The sequence below is a fragment of the Lutra lutra genome, chromosome 8, assembly GCF_902655055.1.
Source record: "Lutra lutra chromosome 8, mLutLut1.2, whole genome shotgun sequence".
Lineage (NCBI taxonomy): Eukaryota > Metazoa > Chordata > Mammalia > Carnivora > Mustelidae > Lutra > Lutra lutra.
The window spans coordinates 48,777,709-48,794,913 of NC_062285.1; the positions used below are offsets into that span (position 1 = coordinate 48,777,709).

The 17,205-nt window shown below is 36.6% G+C and overlaps 1 protein-coding gene across 1 annotated transcript; it reads left to right on the forward strand.

Annotated features, from left to right (window-relative positions):
• Nucleotides 1-344: 344 nt before the first annotated feature.
• Nucleotides 345-16,896, forward strand: LOC125107667 (UV excision repair protein RAD23 homolog B). The gene is made up of 2 exons (XM_047742968.1): nt 345-349; nt 15,103-16,896. Exon 2 carries the CDS (start codon nt 15,130-15,132, stop codon nt 16,354-16,356), a length of 1,227 nt encoding a protein of 408 aa, XP_047598924.1. The 5' UTR covers nt 345-349; nt 15,103-15,129; the 3' UTR covers nt 16,357-16,896.
• The last annotated feature ends 309 nt before the right edge of the window (nt 16,897-17,205 follow it).

Below are 17,205 nucleotides of genomic sequence, written 5' to 3' on the forward strand. Positions count from 1 at the left end.
ACGAGGCTGCAGCTGATGAGGTCACTCCTCAGACAGGGCTGCTCCCTGGAATGGCTGCTCCCCAGACAAAGCTGCTTCCTGGACAGGGGCTGCTCCAGCGAGGCCGCTCCTCGGACAAGGCTGCTCACAAAAAGAGGCCACTCTGGAGGAAGCCTCTTCCCTGATGATGCTGCCTCCTGCAGGGCTGCTTACCGAGGAAGCCTCTTTCCAGATGAAGCCGCTCCCCGGAATGGCGCAGCTCCGTCGAGGTTGCAGCTCAGGGTATCAAGGCTGCTTCTGGCGGTGAGGCCATTCCCGACGATCCTGCTGGCATCTAGGCCATTCCCTGTATCCACTGCCGAGGACCGCGGTGTGTGGGCGGGGCCGCTGGTGTCGGGCCGCTGGCGTCTCAGGGCTGCTGGTGTGCTGGGACCGATGGCGCTCGGGTCCGCTGGCGGCTCTTCTAGCTCTGACAAGAGCTGTTACAACTCTCACAGCTCTTACAAGAGCTGTTATAGCTCCTACAGCTCTTACAAGAGCTGTTACAGCTCTCTTCTGCTCGCGCCGACTCTCCGTCTGTTTGCGCCGACTCTCCTTCTTCTGCTCTTTCTTCCTCTGACAGCTCTCCTTCTTCTGCCCTCTCGCCAGCCTCGCAGACCAACCTTTATGGGGGTGGTTGAGCCCTGCCCCTACACAAGTAGCCAATTGAATCACAATTTACCCAGTGGATATACCCACGCCCCACTGATTGGACGTCTCCACCCGGCCTGCCCCGCACCTACTTCCGGGGTCCACAAGCTAGTTCCTCTGGGAGGGGCAGGCCCTTACACTACAACAGTCTTGCTTTATATTAGCTTTATTTTATTTTTATATATTTATATATATTTTATATATTTATTTTATATATTATATATTATATAATTTATATCTTTATAAAATTTTATATTTATATTAGTTTTATATTAGCCAAATTAGCTTTTTATTATATTTTGAAGTTGAGTAGTGTCAGTCCTCCAGCTTTTGTTTTTTTCCTTTGATGTTGTGTTGATTATTCTGGGTCTTTGCCTCTCTATATAAATTTTAGAATCTGTTAATATTCAGAAAATAATTTTGGAGCATTTTGATGGAGATTGTGTTATATCTATAGATTAATTTGGGAAGAACTGCCATCTTGACAATATTATGTCTACCTATCCATGAACATGAAATATGTCTCCATCGATTTAGTTCTTTGATTTTGTTCACTAGAATTTTATAGTCTTCCTCATATATATCTTGTGCATATTTTGTTAGATTTATATCTAAATATTTTTGGGGGGGTGATAATGTAAATGGTATTGTGTTTTCAGTTTTAAATTCTACTTGTTCATTGCTGGTGTACAGGAAAGTGATTACTACTTTTGTACTCTGTATCCTTGCTATAATCGCTTATCAGCCAAGAGTATTTTTGTCAACTCTCTCAGATTTTCTACCAAAATGGTTATGTCATCTGTAAACAAAGATGGATTTATTTCTTTCTTCTCCATTACTAAAACATTTATTTCCTTTTCTTGTCTTAATGCATTATCTGGGACTTCCAGTACAAATCTGAGAAAGTGTGGTGAGAGACATCCATATCTTGTTCCTGATATTAGTGGGAATGCTTCTAGTTTCCTACCATAAGTATGATATTAACAGGATTTTTTTGTACATTTTTTTTCAAGTAAAAAGTTCTTCTTTATTCCTAATACTGAGAGTTTTTATGAATGGGTAATGGATTTTCCTCATCTACTTATATGATCAAATAATTTTTGTTTTCTTAGCTTGTTGATGTGACAGATTATATGAATTGAGTTTCAAATGTTGAGCCAGATTTGCATACCTGGGATAAATCCCACTTGGGTGTGATGTATAATTATTTTTGCACATTTGTGTTGGATTTAATTTGCTTATATTCTGTTGAGGATATTTTTTTAAGATTTTATTTATTTGTTTGACAGAGAGAGATCACAAATAGGCAGAGAGGCAGACAGAGAAAGAGGGGGAAGCAGGCTCCCTGCTGAGCAGAGAGCTTGATGTGGGGCTCGATCCCAGGACCCTGAGATCATGACCTGAGTCGAAGGCAGAGGCTTAGCCCACTGAGCCATCCAGGCGCCCCTATCCATTTACTTTTAATCAACATGTGTCTTTATATTTAAAATGTGTTTCTTTCTTTCTTTCTTTTCTTTTTTTTTTTAAGTAGGCTTTAGGCGCAGCATGGAGCCCAAAATAGGGTTTGAACTGATGACCCTGAGATCAACACCTGAGCTGAGATCAAGAGCTGGTCATTTAAATGACTGAACCACAAGGCACACCTAAAATGGGTTTCTTGAACATAACATACACTTGGGCCCTGTTTTTTAATCTACTCTTTTGTGGTTTTTAACTGAGCATCATATGTAATTCCATCATTTTTATTCCTTTCTTAGCATACCAGTTAGTTATTTTACTTTTTTAATGGTTGCTTAAAGTTTGTAATATACATTTATGACTTAACAAAGTCCAACTTCAAGTAATACTATACCACTTGACAAGTAATGGAAGGAATTTATAATAACAATAACCATAATTCTTCCCTCTTGTCCCTTATATTATTGCTATCATTCATTTCACTTACATATGAGCACACACACACACAGACATATAAATACACACATCATTGAAGACATTGTTATTATTATTTTAAGCAAATAGTTATCTCATAGGTTAACTAAGAATAGGAAAATAAAAGTTTTGTTTTATGTTCACTCCAGTATTCTTCCTCCCTTTAGGTAGATCTGAGTTTCTATATCTTTTCCTTCTCTCAGAAGAACTTTAAATATTTCTTGCAAACAGGTCTACTGGCAACAAATTCCCTCAAATTTTGTTTGAGAAACTCTTTATGTCTACTTTACTTTTGATGGATAATTTTGTAAGGTATATAATCCTAGGTTGGTCTTTTTCTCTCAGTACTTTAAATATTTTACTGTATTCTCTTCTCACTTTTATAATTTCTGAAGAAAATCTGGCTGTAATTCTTATCCTTGATCTTCCATAGTTAAGGTGTTTTTAACTTTGGCTTCTTTCAAGATTTTTCCTTTAATTTTTTGTAGTTTGAAAATGATTATGCCTACATGTAGGTTTTTCTGGCATATAATCTACTTGTTCTTTGAGCCTCCAGGATCTGTGGTTCAGTGTTTGACATTAATTTGATAAAATTATCAGTCAGTAATGTTCCAAATATTTTGTCTATTCCTTTTTTTTTTCTTTCTTTTTTCTTTCTGGTCTTCTCGTTATGTATGTGGTACACCTTTTGAAGTTGTCTCAGAGCTCTTGGATGTTCTTTCAGTCTTCTCTTTTAGCTTTTCTATTTTAAGAAGTTTCTGTTGACATATCCTCAGGCTCAAAAATTCTTTTGTTTGCAGTATCCAGTCTACCAATAAGCCCACCAAAGGCATTCTTCATTTCCATTACAGTACATACCAGTATGAAGAAAAGCTTTGCAACAACATACATTTAAATTTCTGCCATCTCTGTCTGAACTTGCATAGGTTACTTAAGCTCTGCAAGCATCACACTTTTCATCCAAAAACTGGCCTAGGGATTATAACTAATGTTCATGAAATATTTAGTAGAGTATCTTAAACATAATGAGTTATTGATAAGTGGTTAATGTATTATTATTATCATTTGCAGTATTAGTAGTACCATATTGTACTCTCTCTTTGGCAGTCAATGCTTAAAGAGGAGTGCCAGTGCTAAAACTAATGAAATAATAAGGCTTTTTTTACCACTCTAATTATAAACACCAGTAGGCCATCCATAAATAATTATTGAGCACCTGCTATATGCACAATCTTGAGAAAAACAAGAGATAAGAGACATAAGCCCTTCCAAAGTGACCTAAACTCAACATTTTCAAACTTGAATTTGTATTTTTTTCTCCAGAGTTCTTTATCTCAGTGAATCACACCATTACACAAACCAGATACTTAGATTCATCCATGATTCTATCCTCTTTCTCACCCTATTATCTAATCTTCCAACAAGTCTTGCTGATTTAACACAAAATATCTCTCTACTGGGTTGAATAGAATTCCTCTAAATTCATATTTACCCAGAACCTGTGAATATAACTTTATTCAGAAATTAGGATGATCCTTAATCCAAAGACTGGCATCCTTATAAAAAGAGGAAAACTTGGATACAGATACACAAGGGAGAAACCCATGTGGAGTCAGAGGAAGAGACTGGAGTGATACATTTACAAACTAAGAAATCAAGGATTTCAAGTAACCACCAGAAGCAAATGGGAGACAAGTAGGATTCTATCCTAAAGAGCATGACATTACCAATACTTTGATTTCAGACTTCCAACTACCAAAACTGTTTTAAGACTCTCCAGTCTGTAGTGCTTTGTTATAGCAAACCTAAGAAACAGATACACTATCTCCTCTTATCACCTACTCTAGACTACTATCATCTCACTTGTACTACTGCAGATGCTTTCTGCCTTTACCTATCAAAACCTGAGGCAAAGATTAAGTACTGATGTTTGCTTTTTGGGGCAAGGAGATTGAGGATATAGCAAGTAAGAGAAAGATGGGAAGTAATCCAAGGTGATGCATTATTATGTTAGTCTCATCATGATGAACCACAAAGCAGACATACCTAGTTACTCAACCACGTGAATTATCTCTAGACATGATATTCAAAGAAAATGTGCCAAGGTATAATCTACAGAAGCGAGGAAAGAGAGATAATTTATTCATTTGGCTTCTTCCTATCCCCTGTTTACCAATGATCAAAGTGACTTCACATAGAGTTAACTTTCAAACACTTTGGAGAGCCATTATCTGGCCCCTGTGGCTCACATCCACTAAAGCTGACTTCATACAAATCCATAATTAGCTGGAAAAAAGAGAAACTCAGAGCATGTGGCTAACTGATTTCGTTTTTTAGCAGTCACCAAAAGGGAAGCCTGAGCCTTTCAGGTAAGTGTCTAGTAGACCCCAGGGATTACAACCACAAAAGGCCCAAGTCACTCAAGCTGGAGTGAAGCAATTAGCTGAAGGTCTAAGAAAGGATGGTTCAGAGGGAGGTGTGTAGCAGGTATCTGATACATATCCTAACAGTATTTTCTACATCTACTGATATCCAATTATTTTATTATCTACACTGCAACCATAATAAACTTTCTAGTATATAGTCCGATTTACTTAGAATTCTTCAATGAATTTCCATTGCTTTTAGGATGATGTCTTAGTCTATTTGAACTCTATAATGGGATATCATAGACTATGTGACTTAAACAACAGGAATGTATTCTTTCATAGTTCTGGAGGCTAGAAGTACAGTTGGACTTTGGTGAGGACTCTTTTCCTTATTTGGAGATGACCACCCTCTGGCTGTGTCCTTACATGGCGACAGAGAACGGCAAAGAAGAAGGTGGGGGTTGGGGAAGGAGAAAGGGATAAGGGGAGAACAGACTTCTGGGGTCTTTTCTTATTAGGGAACTAAACCCATCATGAAGGCCCTCTCTTATGACCTCATCTAAACCTACTTTTTTCCTAAGTTCCCACCTCCCAATATTATCACATTAGGGGTTAGAGCTTCAACATATGGACTTTGGAGAACACAGTATTCAGTTCATAGCAGGCAAAGACTGAAGTCTTTAATATGACCTACATGTTTTGGATTCTATTGCCTCAAGCCCTTCTCAAACAACATCCCTATGTTCTCTGCACCAAAACCATGATGCTATGCATTCAGTTCCCCACACTTACCACTCTGTCTTCTACCAGAGGAGCTTTACGTATGCTACTATCATTGTCTGGAATGTTCTTCCCTATCCTCCAACCTCACTTTACATAGTTAATTCCTATATTCCTTCAGACTGATGAACAATATTCATTGCTTTAGGGAAAACTTTTCTTACCTACCTAGCTTCATAAGTTTCCCCTATCACAAGTTCTCACATCCATGTACCTCATCTTACCTTACTTACTACAGATATGTTTAAATGTATTCACGTAATCTTTGATTAACTTCTAGATCTTCCAATGTAACATAAGTTCCACGAGGATATAAATCTGCTTTGTCTGTTTGTTTTGTGGAGCTGTATCATAAACCAAGAAGGTAGCATTGTGTCTGGTGCCTGTCTGGTGCCTAGACTAGATATTCAAAAAATGTTGTTGAATAAATTCCTTAAGGATTTAAGAACTAGTTTTATAGATAGGGAATATCCATAAAAGATAATATATACAAATATGACTTGATATTTAAGTGTTCAAGTAAAAACTCAAGCCAAGAAGATCTATAATAGTATAGAAGAGAGCACAGTCCTGAAGGATAAGGCAACTTGAAGCTACCAAAGAGGATCTGAGAGTGGACCTAGAAAGCGAAGAAAAATAAGTTTAGATATAATCAGAAAAGAGGAAGTAGGTCCTTCTCTGATGAAATATGCTAATGTTAGTTGTTGTCCTTCAATTTTTTTTCTCTTTGTCCAGGAACCATAAACCTGTGCTTTTCATATGAGTGATGCTATTTTGGCATAATATCTCATTCTGGTAATTCTCAACCTCCCACTGTGATATAATTTATTTACTTGGTTAGAGTGGAAAAAATTAGGCATTTGTAATAAATATGGCACAAACCCATTGTAAATTACAACTTTATGTACCACTACTACCTCATATCTCACATAATTCCATTTGCATAGCAATCTTTAGGTTAGTTATATAATCACAAAAATACCAGACAGTAAGAATACAATTCAAAAGTCATTATTAAAAGAAACTTATAGAAGAGGACACAGCTGAAACACTATTATACTTAGACAATCATACATGTGTGTTATTGTTATGATTATTGATATTTTAAGAAATGATATATTTAAAATAAACTTTAGGAAGAATTATTTTGTTATGATACAACTAATTCTTCAGATTAAAATTTTCCAATAAACTATGACATATTTGAAAGAATATTTGCAAATTGCATTTTGGTATTTCAAATTGTAATTTACTAGAAAATGAAAATGTAGCACATGCTATATAATAAGGACCTATTGAGCATGTTGACACCCATCGATTCCTCTGCTGTTCTGTGCCAAATTGTGTCTTCAATGTTAAACATTTGAGCTTTTCCACAGTCCTAGTTTTCCCAATTTATCCCCTCTCCAATCACACCTTCATCTTATTCTTTTGAATGAACATAAATTTTCACATTTCCAAATATAAGACTGATTTATCTGTCTGTGATTACTTTCTGATCTGGCAGTGAACCAGTGACTTAGAAGTCCCTTTGGACTTCGGGATTGGCTTTGGAATTGTCTATAAAAAAGCTGAGGAAATTAATATCAAAATCTATGTTAAAAAACAAAACAAAAAAAACTGTTAGTAAAGTCCAGAAGATGAGTGAGGAAACTGCTATTGGAGTCTAGAAAAAATGGTGAACTGTGCTTGTAGTAATGAAAAAATTAACAAAAAGTTCACCTATGAAATAAAAAATACACATAATTGTGAATCTGCTAAGGTTATTTCTAGACAAAATGTTTTAAATGTCAGTTGTCTTCTTTTAATAATATACAATGAAATGCAAGAAGCAAGAGATGAGCTAAGACGAGAATTGCTAAGTTTTCAAGCAGAATTAGAAGAAATACAGAGCAGCCAAGATCTCTGAGTTGGAATATAAAAACTATTTCTCATTTCCAGTACTTCTAGACAGAAAAAGATTCCCAGAGAAAGAAATGGTTCCTGGGTAAATATCCCATCGAGGTGATAAGACCTCTGAAATAGTCAAGACAATACCTATTAGACCCTTTCACTTTGACAGAAGACTTTTGTGTATGTAGCTTTTGTTTAATAGAGTAATATATAATCTAATCCATAGAAAATCTATAGCATTTTTTTTAAAAAGACTTGGATCAGGGAGAGAGAGCTCAAAAGCAAAATTAGTCTCTGGGATCTAACTCTACAGGCAGGAAACTGGATGAGAAACCTACTCAGCCATTTTTTATTAAAACTAAAAGATTTCTCAGAGGGTAGAGCCAAAACCTGTGAAGTACAGAGAATTAGAGAACCACTCAGGAAACAGAACTGGATCTAATAAAGGAATAGTCCTCAAAATAGCAGTAGGCATATGGAGATCTGGCTATATTTCATAATTGCTATGACCCAACAACTTGTATGTCTCCTGTTCTTTGAATGGGGTCTTTTCCCCTTCTCATTACTGCATATTGTGTTGGGATAGGGGGCAAATAACTCTTTTTTTTTTTTTTTTTCAATTAACAAGTAGGAAAGACGAGATTCATTAGGGCCACAGGACATTTGTGGTATTATGTTACTAAACAGTGACCCCAAGGGATTAACTTCCTTGTATTCATGTCTTAGTGCAGGACATTCCAAAACTGATCCTGATCATGGCCATATGACTTGCTTTAGCATATGTGATATTAGCAAATGTGACACAAGCAGAGAATCAAAAGTACTTCTGAATTAGGATTTTTTTTTTTTTATCTTTGGGAGCATTTTTACTTACTATGTGGAAAAGTCTTAACTAGCTTTCCCATGAATAAAAGAGCATATATATAGAAGTGCAAGTCCTTTCCATCACAAATTAAGCCCGATACACACATGAACCCACCTGAAGCAGCACCAAGTCAGCTCAGCTCATATTATACGCAAATAGATGATTGTGTTTTAAGCAACTAAGTTTTGGGGGCAGTCTGTTATGGAACCACAGATAATAGACATACTTGCTATCTCAAACTCCTAGGTACACCATATGGAATATTCTTTTCTCTGTGTCTTTCAAAAATGAAGATTTACCAGCCATTTTACTATTTAACCTATACATGCCATGTATAACATTATTGTATCTCTCCATAAAAGACTGTAAGCACTTAATGCTAAACCTAGATCTTATTTTATATTCTTAGCATCCAACATAGTATTGTCACAGAGCAGGACAGTTATGAATTTGAATATGAATGAATGGCCATAATTTTTTCATATATCTAATACTAGATTTTGGGCTTGTTATCAAGAATTAATGCTAATAATCAAAATAATTTCTCTCAGGAAGATAACCAGTTTTTTCATTACATTTTACAATTTATATTAAAAGATTTCATTTTGCATAGGCTCTTACTAATATTTTATATATTTGGACACAGACTGTGGAGAATGCAAGTCTTGACATATTTTGTTCTTAATCCCAGATCTTATCTAGAAATATTCTTGTTCTATTTTTTAAAAATTTTATTTATTTACTTGACACAGAGAGAGAGAGAGCACAAACAGCGGGAACTGCAAGCAGAGAGAGAGGGAGAAGCAGGCTCCCTGCTGAGCAGAGAGACAGATGTGGGCCTTGATCCCGGGATCCTGGGATCATGACCTGAGCCAAAGGCAGATCCTTAATTGACTGAGCCACCCAGGCGCCTTACAATATCCTTGTTCTAAAACTGAAGATAAAGGTCGTGTCTAAGGGATACTTTGTAATTAAAAATATTTTGTAATAAGCAAAAAGTACTCTTATTACAGCCTATTATGATAAAGGACACATGCAACAGTAAGAAATTACCCATGCTAGGTTTCTAGAATTCAAGAGTCTTTCAAGAACCCATGTCTTCCACTCCTCACCCCTGGTTCCAAATCCTCCCAGTTTCCATCGTGAAATTCATTACTGGAAGTTAAATAGTGCGGTAGTTAAGTCCCTGGCTTCTGAAATCCAATTGTGAAAGTTTAACTCATGGCTCTGACACTTCCTAGGGCCATGATTTAGAATACATTATTTAGCTTGTCAGCATTTCAATTTCCTCCTCTGCTAAATGGGTATAGGAATTTCATGTACCGAAATACGTGAAGATTAAAATTTTATTTACAAATGGTGAAAAGCACTTAGCAGGGAAACTAGCACTTTGCCAACCTCCCAAAAATGTTAGCTCCTACTACAGCAAAGAGTTTGGTTTTGGAGCCTGCTTTCCAGTAAGTACTTTGGTTTGTCATTTTGTCCCTTATTGAGTTTGGATTCAAGTCCCTAAACATTTTTACTCACAGACAATTGTACCATATTTCTACAAGAGGACCAGTGTCCTATAATTCCATGAAAGACTTAATAATTAGAAGGGAAGTTTGGATAACATATGATTGAGGTATATATATATATATATATATTTTTTTTTAAAGATTTTATTTATTTATTTGACAGAGAGAGAGAGATCACAAGTAGGCAGAGAAGCAGGCAGAGAGAGAGAGAGGGAAGCAGGCTCCCTGCTGAGCAGAGAGCCCGATGTGGGGCTCGATCCCAGGACTCTGGGATCATGACCTGAGCCGAAGGCAGAGGCTTTAACCCACTGAGCCACCCAGGCGCCCCTGATTGAGGTATATTTTAATTTAATCCCTGCAGATACCAGGAAAAAACAATGTTGATTATTATTATTATTATTTTATTTATTTATTTTTTTTAGAAGGGAGACAGTATATTGGCAATGCCCGCCAGGCTATTAGCCATTTGTTATGGTTGAGAGTCTTTCCACGACACATCAATGAGGAGCAGATCTAGAATAGAAAGTTCCCTATTTTCTGGCATCTTTTTATTTCATTCTATTATGTTTGTGGCATATCATTTGGATTTATTTGTTTCTGCTCCAGAGATGCCTTGAGATGGTTTAGAAGAGAGTGCCATAATTACTAGGAACTATCACGTGTTCATTATAATTAATCATACCAACTGAGTCTTTTGATTTTTGTAGTGTTTTTATTTTGTTTTTAATTTTTATGTTATAGTAGCACTGTTAGCTGCCTACTGAATATTTACTCTTATTTTCCTAATAGAGTCCTTATTTTGTTCATAGGACTATGCTTAATGTAGGTTGAAACCAAGCCCAAATATAGAGACTTAACTGTGATTGGTTGAAGCCAAACATTAGGGTGCCATTTTTCTTACTAGTGATTGATTTTGGCATGGCTATGGTATATTTCTAGCCAACAAAATATGAAGGAAGTCTATTCAGGTTCTTCTGTGAAAGACATCACTAGAAAGAAAGTGAAACATAGAAGGAAATACCTCCTTCCAGATAATGTTGCATTATCTGATTATTGTGACTAATAATGGGATAACTGTGTTGAGATCCTGAAAGTGACACAATGTGTGGCAGGATAGAGATAAAAAAAAAAAGGGACCATGGGGCACCTGGGTGGCTCAGTCGGCTCAGTGCCTCATGATTTCAGGGTCAAGGGATAAAGCCCCCAGTCGTTGGGAGCCTGCTTAGGATTTTCTCTCTGCTCAACACCACTTCCACCCACCCCAGTCCACTCCTGCATGCTTTCATGCATTCTATGTCTCCAAAATAAATAAATAAATAAATGAATAAAAATAAAAGAGAGAGAGAGAAAGAAAAGAAAAAAGAACTGGAACCTTGATGACATTATGCAGGAAAGGATTTTATCAGTCCTAGAGGTACTTGTTTCTGAGGTATTTTGATTATGTGAGTTAATATGCAGTTTATCCTTGAACAACACAGGTTTGAACTCCACAGATCCACTTATACTTGGATTTTTTTCAATAAATATAATAGTACTATATATGTATTTTCTCTTCCTTATGATTTTCCTAATAAAATTTTTTGTTCTCTAGCTTACTTTATTCTAAAAATATAATGTATAATACATATACAAAATACATGTTAATCAACTGTTTATTTTATCCATAAGGCTTCTGGTCAATAGTAGACTATTAGTGATTAAGTTTTGGGGAGCCAAAAGTTATATGCGGACTTTTGACTGTATTTTTTTCATTACTCTTCAAAATGATCAAGTGGAAGATTTCTGCTCTTGGAAGCTTAAAAAATTCCTGAAAGGCAGTTTTGAAAAAATATACTACTAAATATTATCTCAAAAAGTTTTTAATGTTATTCCTATGAGAATATGAGGTCATTTATGTAATTTTATAGACTATTAAATTAATAATTCCTAAGAAAACTGGTTCATGGATCAAACAGGAAAGGCGTCTTTATGGGCATGCTACAGCACTCTGTCCTATTCAATATTTTGTTCTACCTTTGTCATGGATATAGAGGGAAAAAGCAGATTTGTATTACCTGGATTTATATTACATTACCTGAAATCTAAATTTTTTTCATTGTTCAAGGCCATTGGTGATATTTAGTTATTGTTCCAGCCATATTTCTCATTATATATGTATGTGTATGTTTGTATACATATGTATTATGTAATATATATTATATTTACATATTATGCATAATCCTTATTATATATATATTTATAATATCTAAATATCACACACACACACACACACACACACGCATACACACACGCACACACGATAAAATGCTAACAGAATCCCAAATGTGGCCTGTTATTACACACATTTATGTTTTCCATATGCTGGAGATTTTTTGTTCAAGTATGTTTCCCATTTCTATTGATATAGTCAATGCTCCTGATGTTTGTCCAGATATTTTCTTAATGGATCAGTGGATGGAAGCCCTAACTTCTGTGTTATTGGCCCAGAGCTGTCCCCTTCTCCAGAGCATTGTTCTTGGCTGAACAGGAGCTATTTGGCCAGGAAATTAACTCTATTCCTAAGGTGACAACCTGAACTACCTGAGTGATAACCAATTAGTGACTGTCATAGCGGTCCAAAACATGGCCCTTTTGCTTCAGGTTAGTGCCTAATAATGTAATTCATGCTTCAGAGTGCCCCATGGACTGGACTGAAGCTAATCTTCAATAAAATTTGAATCCTTGTTTAGTTTTTGTCTCCTATCCTATCCTCTTTCCTTCCTTCCCCTGCTCCCAAGAGTACTCCTCAGTAAATCAATTTCACAAGAACCTTCATTTGACAACCTGTTTCTAGAAAAATAGACCTAAGATAGTACACTTGGATAATATCTGAGTATCTTCAAGATTCAGATCTGGTGTCATTTAATCTATATAACTACTAAAATTATTCCAAAACTTTAATTGTGCCTAGCAATAGACACTCCTCTACCCCAGCACTTAAAACATTGTTTTAAACATATTAAAATCCTTGCTAATCTTTCCTTCACACTGTAGATTCTGAGAAGGAAAGATTTATATCTATTAAATATTCTTCATAATACATTCTATGACAACAAAAGGGGCTTAAGAAAAATTTGAGTAAGAAAAAAATTATTTAGATTTCTTAAAAATAAGTTTCAAACAACAGCTAATAGAAAATTTAAAACTTTTCAATATATATTTACCCAAGCCAGCAAAATGAATTTACAAAATACAAATGTAAAAATCTTTAGAAACATTTCAAGAATTATTCTTAACAATAATTTTAAACTTAGTCCTGGGTTGGTTTTGATTCTTCCATTTTTCTTATCATTATGGGTCATATTTTCTTGTTTCTTTCCATGCCTTGAATTTTTTAAAGTTTACATTGGAAATTTTATTGCAAAATATACCTAACAGCCAAAAGACAACAAAATATCTTTACTTCTTATTAATAGTTCCAGGAAGAATTCTATAGTTCCATTTCTGATAAGCTATGTGTTTTTGAAAGTTCTAAATGTGTATTTCTGGCTTCAGAATTTCCTTTGAGCTACTGACTCACATACCCAATTCCGTATTTGTCAAATCTACCTGGATTTATTACAGTTTTCCCCAATTCTGTTCTACTCACCTCAGTCCCGTCTCCCCATTTCAGTAAAGGGCATTACTCTATATATTATTGCTCAGATTCAGAGTCATTATTGACCCTCCCATTTCTGTGCCTCATCTCTTCTTACTACAGCTAGTCCATTTGCAAGTATGCCTGAGAATTTTTTAGTGATTTTTGCTTCTTTGAGTGCTGGATATTTTTGTTTTGTTCTGGGTGGTGGTTCAATTACTTGAAAACAGTTTAATGCTTTCAGGTCTTGCTCTTCAGATTTGATAGGTGGGAGGGAAGTAGTGCTCTGTCCGGGTCTAAATATTTCTCAATAGTGACACAAAACTCTTCTGGGTACTAGTAAGTAATGGATCTGTAATTTGAACATGTCTACCAAATCCTGGACTCCTTATTCTGAAGCCTACCTTCTTTTCATGACACCATTCTACTTCCAACCTTTCTCTTAATTCCCACCCTGCTTGAAAATTCAGAGTACAATTCACTAAATGACCTGCATCAATCACATTTTTGCACTTGGCCTGAAGATGCACATTTCTCCACCCTGGATTTGTACAAGACTATACTTAGTGGTTTTTTTTTTTCCCTTTGCTTTCTACAGATCATCAGAACTTTACATTTATCCTTGTTGAATTTCACCATGTTGGATTCAATACATTGAATGGCTATAGCCTGTCAAAACACTTTTAAGCCCACATTCTGATTTCCATCTAATTCACAGTTTCTTGGAAATTTATACCATCAGCAACTTTTATAATTGTCCCTTTTATATTTTCTTTCTGGTTATTGATAAAAGCACTGAATAAGACAAGATCAAAAAGAGAGTACTAAAAAGCTTCCTTTAAGTTATCCTCAATTCTTTAATTAACACTCTACAAGTTGTTTATTTTAGCTAGTTACCAATCCAGCAAATTATACAACCATTCTGACAGCATTTCTCCATTTTTTCTACAAGTAAAAGTCCCTGTCAAATATTTTACTAGAATATAGTCTCATTATATGCACTGTATTTGACTTATGCTCCCATCTAGAAACTAATTTCAAGTCACTTACCATGGCCAAACTGAGAATATGCCATAAATCTCATGTGATTTTACAAGTGGATTACTGTCTTTCTTAAATGTCAGTATGAAATATTTTTCACTGATATATTTTAAAATCATTAAAAGCGATATTAAACATAAACTTAGTTAAATCACAGCATTAGTTCAGCCATCTGTTTTATATATGGTGTCTTAGTAATTTTAAAGATTCTACAGATTGGGGGCACCTTGGTGGCTCAGTGGGTTAAAGCTTCTGCCTTCAGCTCAGGTCATGGCCTCAGGATCCTGGGATGGAGCCCCGTATCAGGCTCTCTGCTCACCGGGGAGCCTGCTTCCTCCTCTCTCCCTGCCTGCCTCTCAGACTACTTGTGATCTCTGTCTATCAAATAAATAAAGAAAATGTTTAAAAAAAAGTTTCTAGCCCGCAGCGGAGCTGCGCGCCGGCACCATGCTGGTCACCCTGAAGACCCTCCAGCAGCAGACCTTCAAGATCGACATCGACCCCGACGAGACGGTGAAGGCACTGAAAGAGAAAATTGAATCTGAAAAGGGGAAAGATGCCTTTCCTGTAGCAGGTCAAAAATTAATTTATGCAGGCAAAATCCTCAATGATGATACTGCTCTAAAAGAATATAAAATTGACGAAAAAAACTTTGTGGTGGTTATGGTGACAAAACCCAAAGCAGTGACAACACCAGCTCCAGCTACAACCCAGCAGTCAAATCCTGCCACCACTACCACAGTTAGCTCCTCCACAGCTCCAACTGTGGCTCAGGCCCCAGCCCCTGCTCCCACTCTGGCTCCTACTCCTTCCCCTGCATCCATCACTCCAGCACCAACAACAGCGTCTTCTGAACCTGCACCTGCTAGTGCGACGCAACCAGAGAAGCCTGCAGAAAAGCCAGCAGAGACACCAGTAGCTACGAGTCCAACAGCAACTGACAGTACATCAGGAGATTCTTCTCGGTCAAACCTTTTTGAAGATGCAACCAGTGCACTGGTGACAGGTCAGTCTTACGAGAATATGGTAACTGAGATCATGTCAATGGGATATGAACGAGAGCAAGTGATTGCAGCCCTGAGAGCCAGTTTCAACAACCCTGACAGAGCAGTGGAGTATCTTTTAATGGGGATCCCTGGAGATAGAGAGAGTCAGGCTGTGGTGGACACCCCTCCTGCGGTCAGCACTGGGGCTCCTCCATCTTCGGTGGCGGCCGCTGCGGCGACTACGACGGCATCAACAACCACAGCGAGCCCTGGAGGACATCCCCTTGAATTTTTACGGAATCAGCCTCAGTTTCAACAGATGAGACAAATTATTCAACAGAATCCTTCCCTGCTTCCAGCATTGCTACAACAGATAGGTCGAGAAAATCCTCAATTACTTCAGCAAATTAGCCAGCACCAGGAGCATTTTATTCAGATGTTAAATGAACCAGTTCAAGAAGCTGGTGGTCAAGGAGGAGGGGGTGGAGGTGGCAGTGGAGGAATTGCAGAAGCCGGAAGTGGTCATATGAACTACATTCAAGTAACGCCTCAGGAGAAAGAAGCTATAGAAAGGTTAAAGGCACTAGGATTTCCTGAAGGACTTGTGATACAAGCATATTTTGCTTGTGAGAAGAATGAGAACTTGGCTGCCAATTTTCTTCTACAGCAAAACTTTGATGAAGATTGAAAGGGACTTTTTTTTTAATCTCACACTTCACACCAGTGCATTACACTAACTTTGTTCACTGGATTGTCTGGGATGACTTGGGCTCATATCCACAATACTTGGTATAAGGTAGTAGATTGTTGGGGGTGGGGAGGGAGGGATCTAGGATATAGGGCAGGGATAAATACAGTGCATGTCTGCTTCAATTAGCAGATGCCGCAAATCCACACAGTGTGTAAAATATTATACAACCAAAAATCAGCTTTTGCAGGTCTTTATTTCTTCTATAAAACAGTAGGTAACTTTTCCTAGGTTTCACTCTTTTTAGTGTACTAGATCCAGAAATTTAGTGTAATGCCCTGCTTTATATTTCTTTGACTTAACATTGGTTTCAGAAAGAATCTTTGCTACCTAGAATTTACAGTCTATTTCATGGCAACACTGGATAATGGCTTTGTGAAATTGAAAAAATTTTGCAGCAACCATAAACAGAAATGCCAAATTATTGATGGTTATTGTTGCTGCTTCAAATCGGATTGAATTAATGTGTAAGGAAGCCCTTTCTTTCATGTTAAATACTTAGGGTGGGGGAGGGAGAAAGGGAACTTTTTCTTAATATGAAAATAATTACTGCTATTTTAAAATTTCTTGATGATCGAATGTGAGACCCTTCTAACATGATTTGAGAAGCTGTACAAGTATAGGCAGTTATTTTCCTGTTTACATTTTTTTTTTTTTCAGTTTGTTTTGGGAAAAAATTGGTAGGTGTCTAATTACTGTTTACTTCATTGTTATATTGCAGTAAAAGTTTTAAAACCACAAAAAAAAAAAAAAAGTTTCTACAGATTGTTTCATGAACTTGCATACCTA

What these genes read in the sequence shown, in the direction of transcription:
- LOC125107667 (XM_047742968.1), top strand. Translation starts at nt 15,130, where the DNA reads ATGCTGGTCACCCTGAAGACCCTCCAGCAGCAGACCTTCAAGATCGAC.